A 13,636-nucleotide genomic window follows, 5' to 3' on the forward strand; every position below is an offset into this window, starting at 1 on the left:
AACCATTACATGGAAACAGGACTTGTGCGGTTTATTTCATTTAAAAAATATCTTACCTCATTTTTACCTAGACTGCTTTTCCTGGAACACTGCTCACTGACCAAGTGTGACTTCAACTGGACTATTTATGCTATCTCTTCAACCGAAATCTGGCGCTGGGTTACACAAGTGCTATCAATACCACACACAGCCTTTGAAAGTAATTTTCATGTAATTGTTTGCATGTAGTTTAAGAGTGTACTGTATTCTAGATGTCTTGTAGACATGTTAAGAATTACTTGGTTTACATAAATTTAGAAACCACCAGTAAGTGCGCAATTGCTTTTTACTAAGTGGACTTCCAGTGTTCTCTAGGACTATCTACAGGATGGATATTAAAGATGGGAAGAGGAATCAAGGTCACTATGTGCTCCCAAAGTTTGCATGAGTTCAAATACAAGGTTCTGTTTTTACCTTCTGTCTATGAATAAATACATAAAACAGCTCAGTCATACCAAGGTGTGCTGGTCCTTTCAGGGTAATTCTCACACTGCGACTCCCATGTGGTACAGCAATCACAGTTTCTTCCCCTAGGAAAATTAAAGAACTGTTTCAGAAGTTATCTTGCAGCAGGGAATTTGCACATCACATAACTTGATGGAAAACTGTCAAATGTGTCTAAGAAAATATTTAACAGGTTTCACAATTTTTCTATTAAAAATAATCATGTTATTTTATTAAGTACAGTATATTGAGTCTGTTTGCTATGCCATACAACTATTAAGAGCTACGAATGGACTTGTAAATCTTTCTTGCTATTCAAAAATTATTTGCTATTAACAAAAACAACTGAAATGTCAGTAGTGTATTAGGAACATATTTACACTCTGTTGTTCTAGTTTTATTTCCTAATCACTGAATTGACATAAGGAATCTGCTAAGTAGTACTTCCCCCTTACAAAAATCTGCAGCTGTTCAGTTTCATTTTGCCCACACCTCATTTCCTGCTGCAGGTCACAACTTTAATAAGTGGCAGGACTTACAGGAAATAAATCATCTACTTAACACTAACCCTTAACCAATTACAGACCACTTAAGAGCAAATATATTTTAGCTATAACGTGTATGGTATAACAGAGTGTCTGCATCTAACTTACAATATAAGATCATTCCTTCCAGTAAGAGCCTCAATTTAAAATGAACTATAAAACAAACCAGTGCTGAATAGGACATGTCAATACAAAACAGCTTTTGGCTGCCTGAATGGTCTCTTCATATATAAACGTTCAACACACTTACTTCAGTGTATTTTACAAAGGCAAAAAGTTATTACTTTCCATTTCAACTGTAGGAAATCTGTGATTTGCCCAAGCTAACTGAGTTAACACATGAATCAATAGACCAGAGTCTTTCATGCCAGCAAGAGCAGTGCTCTCAGAAAAAGGTATGCACAGTGCACAAAAGTAGTACCTACAAAAGAACAAGAGAAGTGTCCAAACAATGAAGTGCCAACTTGCTGTCTCCATTTCTAGCTGCAAATCTTCTTTGAGGCAAGACCTGTAAACACGGGCCCATTGCAGGTACACCCCACAGAGGGTGTCCTGTTCAGTGACAGCATTAACACACATAGGGGCTGGTGTAGAAGAACTTTAGTTCTGCATATTCAAAAAGTAATGCGAGTTGAAGGTCAGTGATGCATTGGCTCCAGAACTACTCACACAATATTTAAAGGAAGAATACTTGAGTTTAGTTTTAACTAAAAATTAGTTGAAGAATGTTTCTTTCCACTTTAAACCAGACCCTTTTATAGTAGATGCTAAATTATCAGCTTCTGGTTTACATCTCCTTAGCATAAGTATGAAATCCTGCCAAATGTTCAGGATACTTCAAGCAAATGCTGCAATTATTTTTTCTGAAATAAACACCTTCTTATGTTACAGTTTTTATATCGCCAATTTCTAGGAAAGACATTTAAATATAACAATTTATTTTGGATGTAATAAAATATGATCTTTATTAATTTCATACTTGGGTATTCCACCAGAGTGAAAAATACTACAGTAAGAACAATAACACAGCTATGGAGCCCTGGAAAAAACATTAACTACTGAACCACTTAATATCTTTTTGCATCTTGGTTTTTCATCAGCCGAATTGCTAAAGATAGCCAGAAGGTAGTGGATGTGTGTATCTTTAAAGTAAGGAAATAACTACTGAATTCATGTGCTGTACAGTATTTGAGAGAAAGCAGGTTTGAGGGGCCCATCTGTCCCTACTTGGTCAGGAATTGTATCCAGTCTTGACAACCAACCAGCAGTTACAGCACAAAACCTCAAATAAGAGTCTGTTTGTGACCAGCTCTGAATAAAGCAACTGCTGTTTTGAAGTGGAACCAAGGGCACTCCGTGCTGAGCGGATGAGGCTGGGATTTGCAGATGTGCAGAGATGTGTAGGACTGCTCCTCTTGAGAACAACCAGGGTCGTTCTGCTTTGCTTCCTCCACCTCCTTACAGCAAGCCCCGCTCGCCTCAGCAGGCCTTGTTGATCCCTTTTCAGGATGCTTCACATTCCTTTAATAATACTACAGACATTCCACCCTCACCGAAGCACTCTCTGATATGGTCCAAAAGTCTCACGGGGGTGCTAAATTTGGTGTTTCTCTGCGGCAGAGACAATATTACCAGAAAGTATTTTATTTGCATTAGAGGAGATGACTAAGCTCACCACCACAGCAAGGTTCAACCTCTGCACCCCCGCAGACCTGTCAAGAAGTCTAAAAGCAGACAAAAGATTCTTGTAACCTGACTGAGATAATTATGACCTTGCTCTATCCTTCCATGAGATGAAGTTAATTATAGGAAAAAATGAAAGTGAGATTTTTGGAATTCTGAACTGAGATGGAGAATTGGAAGAAAATGGGCAGAATGATCTCAGGGACTCCACCTTCTCCCAAGGACAGCTTTAAATTCCTATGAAACAGTAGTTACAATTGTCCAGGTCTGGCTCCAAAACCTTATATTCCAGAGGTCGCTGGTTCTCAGTTGAAGCACATAATTCATATTCTTAAAGGAGCACAAGGTCCTGTAAACCCATTCAAAAATGGTTATGTTGTACATTTCCCATTAAATCAGTAGGATCTACACTGTCAAAAGCAGTGAACTCTTATGAAAATGAAAGGGTAAATTGCTGTTCTGAAACCTATACTTAGAATTTCCAATTATCTTCCTCCGCCTCATACTATTTATGTATCTTTGGAAGTTAAGTGCAACCTTTGTCTAAAGCTGAAAACAAATAATCCCCAAATCATCTGGAATATGCAGAAACACTAGACCATAAAATACGTTTTGAGAGTCATAAATCTCACCTTAAAAACCAAGAAACAGGTGAGATACTGTCTCTTTATTCTAACACTGCTTTCACTGTACGGACTCCTGAGGGCATGTGGGTCATCTTTCTCCAGCACCTGCTTGAAATGGGCTTCCTGCTCTTACATAGGGACTCTCTCAGCAAACAAGTGTGCAGACACTACACAAAGCACTTGCAGATTAAGCTCCTGGATTGCTTTTACTCTAGATGGCAAGGTTTGATCCTGTTTCTATGGTGTTAATGTGGATTTAGATTTTGGATTTCAACGAGAGCAAGATCAGACTCCCTGCTATGGTAAGACTGGGAGCTAATCCCCAGGATCAAAATAAAAGAGCCACATTCCTGAGTTCAATCCAATTCAGCAGGTTTTATTTATTTTTCCATGTGGGCCATGGTGGACCCATTTACTGTTTCACATATGGGCCAGTTGGGATTTTTCCCTCTCTCCTCTTACAGCAGGGCAGAGGGTTTATTTCAGGCCTATAAAAACTGTTTCTTTCCATGTATTTGCTCAGCACTTATCTGCTGGTCCTCTGATTCTGACTGAAGACCTATGTGCTCTCAAAACACAGAGAACAATAGTCCAGGAACAACTATCAGCACAGGGGAAACAAAAAAAGCTCAAATTGCTTGCAGTCTTACTGGGGTGGCTTCCACCATCCACTCTAACATTAGGCACAATTTCAGAAGCCATTTGTGTGGGGTATGTGCTGACCTGCCTTATAAGAAGAATCTGAGCAAAGCAATATATGCAATCTTTAAGAGACACCTGAAGCAGATCAGTGTGGGCTACTTTGTCCCTAAAAGCCACATTGCAAAAATCTGTATTAGCACATCCTTTCTCTTCTTGAGTCCTTCCCTCTTCAGTCTCACACTCTCCCACTCCTCTGGACGTTCATCCTTCTTGTCCACTGATTTTACCACGCAAAGCTGTCTCTTCATCTGAGAGTGCCATTTCTTTGCACTGCTGGGTGTTTCTAAGGTGCGGTAACCTGCTTGAGACAGTGTGAGCACAACTCAGTTTGGTTACATACTTCTTCTATTTCCGGACACGTCTTCTAAAATTTGTTCGCACAGGAGAAAATGTTCAAAGACACACAGTAAGCAGCCTTTCAAGTAAATGCATCTCGAGGAAGTGCAGTGTGACGTAAACAATGAAATAGACAATGTTCTTACACAGTAATATCACCAAGACAGACAAGAGAGATCAGGAAAGTCATGATGAAGATTTCACGCTACCGATAACATTTCCAAGTAAAGCAACCAAACTAAACAATCTGTAAACTGAAATAGCTGGTGCTGAAGAACCAGCATTCACACTATAAACACTGCAGGTGCTTCACCTTGGAGCAACTCTAGTCTGATCCCATGGACTACATATTCAGTAGCTGCTGGAGAACATTAGGTGCTTTTCTGGGGCACACCTTCCAGTTTAGCTTCATCCAACAAAGATCCAGTTTATGTTCCTGAAGACCACTCTACGATGTGAGCTCCATGAGCAGCATGTTAGGACCATGATGAAATTTGCTTCAAAAAAACATACTCCAAACTGAAATGCTAAAGTATTGGCATTCTATCCCTCCCCACACACAGTTTTCCTGCCAAATCAGTCCCAATTCCCTCTCCTGGCTCTACATACCGTCAATTTTTCTCCTTCCTCTCCAAGTGTTTCTCACTCCATCTCCCACTCTAGATTCCTTATCTAATCTCAGTCTTCCGCTCTTCCTATTTTTCTTGACCCAACGTAAGTGTACAGCCAGTCCTAGGTCCTCCTCACATCTTCTCAAATCTGTCTTCACTCTATGAACTGTCAGTTTTTTCTCTTCAGCTAGTCTTGTCTTTCCCTCTTCTCATGTGATCTGCCTTCCCCACTCATAAGTCTGAAACTCAGGAGAGTCAGGAAATCTTCACAAAATCTTTTCTGTAATGCCTGAAAGTGAGGCAGGAGGCATCATAGACTTTATCCCATGGTACTCATTCTACACTGAAGCAAATAGAAAGCAAGGGCAACATCAAGGATGCTTTTTAAAAGCTTAGCTCTGGAAGAGCAACATGTTAATTTATTCTGTGAAGACAGCACACATATGATTTGTTTGCAGCTAGGATCTGTAAAAAGCTAAACACACTTAAAAGGACAAGTTTTCAGAAATGCCAGCTGTTAACATCCAAGAAGCCTCTACAGAGCCTTAAGGAGAAGGGGTTTGTTTTGGGGGTTGGTTTTTTTTTGAAGGGATTGTAGTAAAATATGCGTTGATGTTCACAGATATTGGCAAATGACTTGTCCATGACCAGAAGACCATTGCCTGCCAAATTTCAAATCCCTGATCTGTGATCAAGTCCAACAATGGGGGATGTTAAGACATTAGAGAAAAGGTTTCAGGAATGTTTTGACAGTGGGAAACAACATGTTTTTCTCTCCTGTGTCTTTGGAATATGCAGAGTTGTTTTGGCTGAATTTTCTCCAAAACATTCAGCACCTGACATGGAAAGTTGCTGACCCAACTGTTGAATTTTGGCAAACAGTCATTCACATAAAGTGAAGTATCAGGTAACCCTGACAATGGGGGTTACTAGCTCCATGTATATTGATTTCAAAAGGGGAAAAAGCTGCGAGGTAGCAAGTTGTCACAAAACTGAGCCAGCTGATGATACTGAATAGGTAGCCTTGCAGAAAGCCTCTGTTTAGATAAATGACCAAACTGAAATCAGGTTTTTAGGTAAGTGTGCTTGGGGATGATGACGTACAAACATGTAACAGTAAGTGACCAGTGGTACAATATCCAAGTGCCATAGGAAATAAAATGCACAGCAAGAAGAAATTCAAGCAGTTAGAAAGCTATGAACACTGAAATCTTTTGTATGAAGCTTTTAGCAAAAGTTAACAAAGGTAAAACCTGCAAGCATCAAACAAAGTTTAAGAATCAAGTAAGACCAGATTAGGACAAGTCTGTACCTTAAACTTCACTCCCTGTTAATTTCAGAACCAGCATCTTTTCTTCTTCCTTGGTATCAGAACCAGAACACTTTCCTACCATTTCTTGCCAATAATGGTGCAGAAAGCAGACATCAGGGCCCAATCCTACAATTTTTCCATGTGCACGAAGTGCAGTAGAGTTAATGGGAGTTCCATGCTTATAAGTACGAGAAACATCAGGCCCGTGATATCTCATTTCCCAGTGGGATGGTACATTTTACAACCTATTACACTTTTTGTTTGAATATCATTAGTCAAACCTTTAATCATTTTACCAGAATGTTAGAATTTGGCTTGCTGGCAGAAATCTAACTTACTTTGTCTTTCAAAGGCAATTAAGTGTTAGTGGAAAAAATAAAGAACTTTTGAAATGACAGTTCATTTCATATTTGCAAAACAGTAATCTTTCTTTCAGTGCTGTTTAGCTTTTCAATCAAAAAGGTATTCATTTACTGTAAAAACATATAAAAAGATAATAAACTGAAGTGAGTCCTTTATGAGAGATCATTTGCTATCGATGCCTAAATTTCTTTTCTTAAATTAAGGACCAAGATAACAAGGCACTTTTAATTCCCCTTATGTCTCCTTTTTTTTTTCATAATAAAATCTTTGGCGCTTGCTTTCCTTCCAATTCTTTAATTTGCTTCATTGCAAAATAAAATTTACATCCTGCTCACAACCTTATAAGCTCCCTCTCAAATACATGTCTGTCTTGTGTTGATATTTTACTTCTCAACACTAGTTCTAAAAGCTTCCAAATAACTACTTGGAAGATATTGTGTCTCTCTTCACTGATACATTAGCACAAAGAAAGCACGTCTTTATTTCCACATTTCATTCACACAGAGGATGACTATACGGAACTGCTTCCACAGTGTTGAACAACTTGACCCAGTAATGATTTTGGCACTATCACAATACCAAGAAAACAGATAAAAGTTCTGATTTTAGTAGTGTATTTACTGTTTTGTTTATGTGAATGGAATTCATTCATATAATATACCCTTCTGCAATGCAAGGTAAAAACAAATCTTGACATAACACACACCTTTCCCCAGAATAGTCTTTCGTCATCTTTAATTTTAAAGAACTCTTAAAGAGACACCCAATTATGGCAGAGAAAACAATCAGCCATGGGCATTCTTCATAACTTGGTAAAGGCAATGGGAGATCTTCCGTCAAGTGATGTCAGCTGTAGTCAGCTCTTAACTGTGCCAGAGTATCACAGGTGAAATTAATATCTTGTTGCACAATGACAGTTTCAAAACCAGATCCCTGTTACCACTTTGTCTTTACCATACTTACATACTAAGCAGCAATAAAATGTGAATCTTTTTACTTCACTTATCATGAGCTATCCAACCAGGTTTGCTAATCCAACAAGTTTAGTTTGGGCTGCCTTAGAAATAGCTAGGGTGTCCTCAAGAATTATCCTCTAGGAGGACCTCTGTTGTTGTAAAACTGGAACAGACAATGAAATTCCTTTCTGTTCCAGCTGACCACCAGATGAGAAAGGGGAAGAGGTACTTTATTGCTTTACAAGTGCTTACTCTGTGCTGACCAGAAAGTCTGAGTGAAAAAGTGAATAAAAAGTGGCCTTCCATGAAAACTCGTTTTCTTCTCATTGTAAACTTTCAAGACATTTGCTCAGTGTTCAGGATAAAATAGTTTATAAATTGCTGAACTACATTCTTTGCTGGCTGAACTACAACAGTACTAAAATATGTGCATCTGTCAAAGGCAGGTGCTTCATTCATTAAGAAACCCAAATAGTGGCTTGCATTCGATCTTTAAGTACCGACTCTAAGAGCACCAGCTCATCATGCATCTTGTGGCTCTGGAGAAAGGTGACAAACACCAAAGGCTCCATATCCATAGGATAAATACATACCGTGAGTTCAGAAACAGAAAAAAATTGATGTGAGGCAACTATCTCACATGATAAACACATGGGACACATGCTGGGAGACTACAGGGAACATCATCCGGGAGGGTAAAGTGTCAGAGGCAAGCCTCTATATGACAAACCCTGCCTGGATATTGCCACTCTTAGGACTCCAGGAAAGTATCTAATTCTGATACCCCTCCTCTCTTATATTTTTAGTACTACTGACACCTTAAGTTACTCAAAGTAAGATGCTAGTTATTTTGAGAAAGAGTGGCAAAATTTAAGCCAAACACACAAAAGAGAGAAGAGAGTATGACTCCCTTTCACCTTGAGCTTTACGTAGCATACAAGTAGTTAACTTCCCTCTTAAGTCCAACTGTCTTTAGACAATTAAAAAAAAGAAAGTTAAGTTGAAAACCATGTACTTTCAATCATGGGCCACAATTTCCATAAAGCCATCTATAAGATGTTTCCATCATTTAAAAACATTGCTGCAGTATCACATATATTGCAACACAAGGATACCCTCTAAAATAAGATGTGCATCTTGATGGTTATTCCTGATAGAATGAATTGAGTAGCTCTATTAAAAAATTGCATATCTCAGATTCTTTCCTAGCTATACTCTAATGTGTAGTATCCCTCATGGAATTTCAACAGACTAATCTAGCACAGACTTTAGAATAAGTAGCTTTGAAAACTGCAAACAAGTATATAGTTAAAAGGTCACCTTGCAATATGTACGTTCATATACAAGCAGAAAACACAGTCAAGGATACATTATAATAGGATCAGTTTGCAACCTACTTTTTTCTGGTGAGACATGTGCCTTAGCTTGTCCCCTCACAAGCCTGCATGTAGAACCATCTCCTGCACAGACTCCACAGTTGTCTTCCTTGGCATTGCTCCCAAGTTGTCGATCACAGCCTACTGCCTGCCAAGATCAACACCACAGTCAGAAGGAGGGCAAAGCTGTAGTAGACATGCTCAGGTTTCTGAAATTATATTTATTATGTTATCTTTTCAATTTTATGAGCTGGCCTCATTCTATCAAAGCATATCTTGCCATTTAAGATTTTAAAGCACACTGTCTTTTCTACATTGTTAATGATGAACCACAACAACTCATGTATTAAGCTGCTCAAGCATAGGAAATACACAAATCGGTTTCCCTCTACTTATGTGAATGAATACCATTGAGCATTATTCTTTCCAACACAAGGGACAACTATGTTATTTACAATTTGTTTTTCATCACCTGTTTAATTATGTCTGAGAACGGATTAATGCAACGAAATAACCCAAGTTAAATGTTTAAAGGGCACTCAGCCTTCAGCTTCACAGACAAGCACTTGTGGGCAGTGCTCAATCTAGTGTGTCAGCCATTCAAAATTTAACTGGTATTTGTGTAGATCACCTATTTGCCATTTACATCCAGTCAATGACATATACAGTTGCTAACCAGGTTTTAAAAAACTTGGATGATTCAGTTCTCACCTTCTGATTTATTTTTTTTTATTTCCGAATATGAGACCTGATCTATAAAACTTTCCAATGATTATTATAAAAACACCCTAACTTAAACACTGCCAAAAATTCCAAAAGCAACATTTTTGAAAAACTGTCAACTGAAAACTCTCCAAACTGTAATGAAAACATTTTTCCGGGTCTTCCTTTTTCATATCAATCACCCTCCAAGAAGCATGGGAGTGAGAATGGGAAGACAAAGAATTGTAGACGACACTGATTAAAAGCATCTTCCTTCTGAAAGGGAGACAAATATTTGGTCTCACCTGTCTTACCCTTCACCATTTCGTAGAAGATATTTTCAGGGAGTACCAAACACTGAGCAATGTGGTAAAAAGCTCATCTTCAGATTCAAGTTTTCTCAAGTCAGCCTAAATGCCTCTAATAGCCACACATCCCTGAGAAGTGCAGCTCATTCATCATGGATGAATATTTAACTGAACTCCAAACTGACAAATGGACAGAAAGCACTCTGGAAATTCACAGTTAAAAGCAGTGCTAGAATTCTGAAATTGGCCAGCACACTCCTCTTCCTATATAAAAATGCTTGGAAGGGGAAGGGGCAGTCTTAGCTGCCAAGATCCACTGCGTCTGTGCTATGCCAAAACTGACACACAATCCCCTTGGAGAGGTGAGGATGGAGTCCGCACGTAAGAGGCAGGGTTGGGTCTTCCAGTCTGGGTTAACACACACACAAGACACACACTGCACAAATCACACACATCCACTGCCAAACACAGGGAAACGTAATCTCAAGGTTTCATGTGTCTATAGAAAAGACAGCAAAGCAGTCCCACCTCCCACGCCTGACCCTTTCCCTTGGTTTCCCACTTCCCTACATCCTGCATCCTCTTAAGAGGACGGCATTGTGGAGGACAGCTTATGATACATTGGGTTGAGAGACATGTTGCACTGAATGGCATCTCCTTACTAAAGGGTGAAGATTTATCACAGAATTCTACATTGGCAGCAGGAAGTTATTTTATTCCTACAGCTGAAGGAAATATTCATCCTATGTAACCCAGCAAAGAATTCATTTTAAAAATAAATAAGCAGCTTAAGTGAAATGATTTAATGTTATTGTTAACAAAAAACTTAGTTGTAAAAATAAAATTAACATACATGTGAAATCAGACTATCTCAGAACAGGTGATTCTTTACTACATAGGAGCTATGGGGGAAAACTATACTATAATTTAGGATAGGATTTAGATTAAAATGTTTTCAGTTAATGCTTTTTAACATTAGCTCTGTGTTCATCAATGACACCCACAAAATAACAAAAAGAAAAATATTGTAAATAACTTACTCTAAACAAGTCTTTCTTCTCATTTAATTATCAGTGAGCACTGAGAATGAATGAAACCAACAGCATTTCAAAACCAGAACCTGCCTGGGCCACTGTGCAAGTCAGAAAGCAGACAACATTTCAAGGGATACAATAATACTGATCTCAACACAGTGGCTTTAACTTGAAAACTCCCCTAATTCCCAGCTCCACACCAGACTTTCTTTTTGACCTTTGAAAACTTCCTGTGCTTTTTGATTTCAGTCTGTGGAAGGGATATAACTGCAATTCCCCACCTCACAGGGATGTTGCAAGAATAAATCTCCTAAAGATTCTGAAACATTCCGATGGTGCAATGATGGGGACCATACCAGTAGTTGAGAGAGTCTATATTTCTCTCAGGCAGACTTTTAAAGAATTTATTGCTCTCCACTGCTTCTCCTGCTCTTATTCACATAAAGTTACTACTAGCACATGGAGGTAAATTGTTAGAACTACTGCAAGTGTAATTTCTCCCCAGATCTCACAAACACATTTCTATTTCATAGTGTAATCCCATTTTCTAAATATTAAGAATCTGTTTATTCACTCATCAATTAATTCTCAAAGGAAAAATTAAGCTGCACGTGGTGATATTCTGTGTGAGAAACTGCTATTTTTATTAAAGCTGTTGTATATTTGTAGGTTACAGATCCTGCAAGAATTTGGTAGGAGGAGGGTAGTGAGCAAGCAGAGTACTTGTAAGACCAGCCCATTAAAGCCCAACATGATAATAATAAGCACACATATTCAGCTATTGCACACAGTCACTATGAAAACGAACTCTCATTGCATATAACAAAAATTACACAACTGTGCAAACACAAGGCACTATTGTGTCCAACATGGAATGTAAGAAAAAAGATAATCAGCACAGCAGCATATTTCAGAGGACTGTTTTGTGTATATTATTGCTTATTTTTTAATAAGACAAATGCCACAGAAATAAAACAGGAGCACTAACTGCAAGAGACTTGGATGTGGGAAAAGCTTTACAGCTCCCCTGCCAGCAAAGGTGGGGTGTTCAGCTGGATGCATTCACTCTCTGTGGACTTTCTTCCAAGATTATGTTTGTTTCAACTGTTCTGAATATGAATATGAATATCAAGCAATGATATGCTGAAACAATTAAGAAAATCCATACTATCATAATTTGGGGCTGAAGCAAGCACAGAATTTCAGATTATGGGCAAGGCACAGCTTTGGAAATCAGGCCTCAAACACATACGGAGTTAAAACATCAAACATTATAAATTTAAGGTATTCAAAATTTTAGCCAGTAACTAATAGGAAAAAACAGTATCCAATGAAACATTTTTCAGAGAATACATGTGTATTTGCAAGTAAAGCTGCAACAAAGACAAGAAAATGATATATGGTAACAGCCTTCCTCCGCTCACACACCATCTCAGCAAGCCAAAGAGGTCTGAGGATTTTCACAATTAAGGCGTTTGTTAGGGTTAATTTACCTCAGGTTGCTCACTGTTTACAGAGCAAAGGGATCAGCTATAAATATTACAGGCAGATTGGGAAAACATCTGCAGGCTTTTAGGGCATAGTCAGGAATAATTGTATTAGGTGATTTTAACATAGGCTGCATTCATGTAACAAGTGATAATGCAAACTGTGCAATGGAAGGATTGGGACCCTTCACATTTAAGAAATCTGCAAGCATAAATACAAAAAATGATACAAGCATGGTAATGACTAGGTTGTACACGAGCTCCTCAGACAGCAGGGAGAATATTGACCAATATATAATAAAATGAACAATCAGCAGAAATTCAATATAAAAACGTTACAGAGGAAATGGGTACTTTATGCATTTAATAAATTGTCCATGATGAGCTATCTATGAATTTGGATATGGGAAGGGGTGGATTATTTTCAGAAACAGGTGCCTGGTTTATAACTACTCTGGGGCAGAACCTGAATATGTTACTTGCCTGTGTTCTTCCAAAGAAAAGAAGCAAAACAGAAATATGAAAAAGAATCCTGTGTTTTGACACAAGCAGCCAGGATAGAAAGCATCTGAATAAACAGTGAACAGAAATGCTCCTGTGCTTCAACAAACTTCTAAACTAAATCTTAGTATGCCAGTGCTATTGTGAAAGACAATACTGAAGGATGTTAAATACTTTGTAGCATGCTTAGAATAGTTCATATGTAGGTTCAGAAAGGCAAAGGAAGAGCAAAAGGTCAGGGTATAAAATATAGTAATACAGATGAAAGAGAAAACTGAAAATGCTGCTGCTATGTTAAAGGTGACTATGGAACGTTACGAGTATTTTTGCAAATATGAGTCCAAAAATCACCCAGAAGCTCCCACAGCTGTTTCTTTAGCTCTTATTCACTTAGCAGAGTTTCAGCTGAGCAATTAGACTTGAAGAAATTAATAACGCATGTTAATTCTGATTGTGAAGGTCAAAGTACAATCTGTTAAATTCATAGATCTTTCTTAAGGAGATGTTTATAGTCTATTGTGGCAAGAAAATAGACAGGACTCTTTAACTAGGATTTCAATATGGCAAAAAAAAGCACTGTAGTGAAAAACATGGTAATTCCCAAACATCCT

General features: G+C 38.2%; 1 protein-coding gene across 6 annotated transcripts in view; it reads right to left on the minus strand.

Moving 5' to 3' along the window:
* The window catches only part of ADAMTSL3 (ADAMTS like 3), a 180,243-nt gene that overhangs the window by 64,728 nt on the left and 101,879 nt on the right, over window positions 1-13,636 (minus strand). For all 6 annotated transcript variants that reach the window (XR_009742174.1, XM_061446830.1, XM_061446831.1 and 3 more), the window contains exons 7-8: window positions 9,015-9,141; window positions 495-569 (exon numbers count right to left, since the gene is read on the minus strand). Coding sequence is in view for 5 of the 6 variants with exons in the window: in XM_061446830.1 (XP_061302814.1) it covers window positions 495-569; window positions 9,015-9,141 (202 nt within the window). In the remaining variant the exon portion in view is untranslated. The remainder of the gene's footprint in view (window positions 1-494; window positions 570-9,014; window positions 9,142-13,636) is intronic.

The sequence above is a fragment of the Pezoporus flaviventris genome, unplaced genomic scaffold (genome assembly GCF_033815535.1).
Source record: "Pezoporus flaviventris isolate CSIRO_AGI_PZ_B2104156 unplaced genomic scaffold, CSIRO_AGI_Pfla_v1 ptg000006l, whole genome shotgun sequence".
Taxonomy (NCBI): Eukaryota; Metazoa; Chordata; class Aves; order Psittaciformes; family Psittacidae; genus Pezoporus; species Pezoporus flaviventris.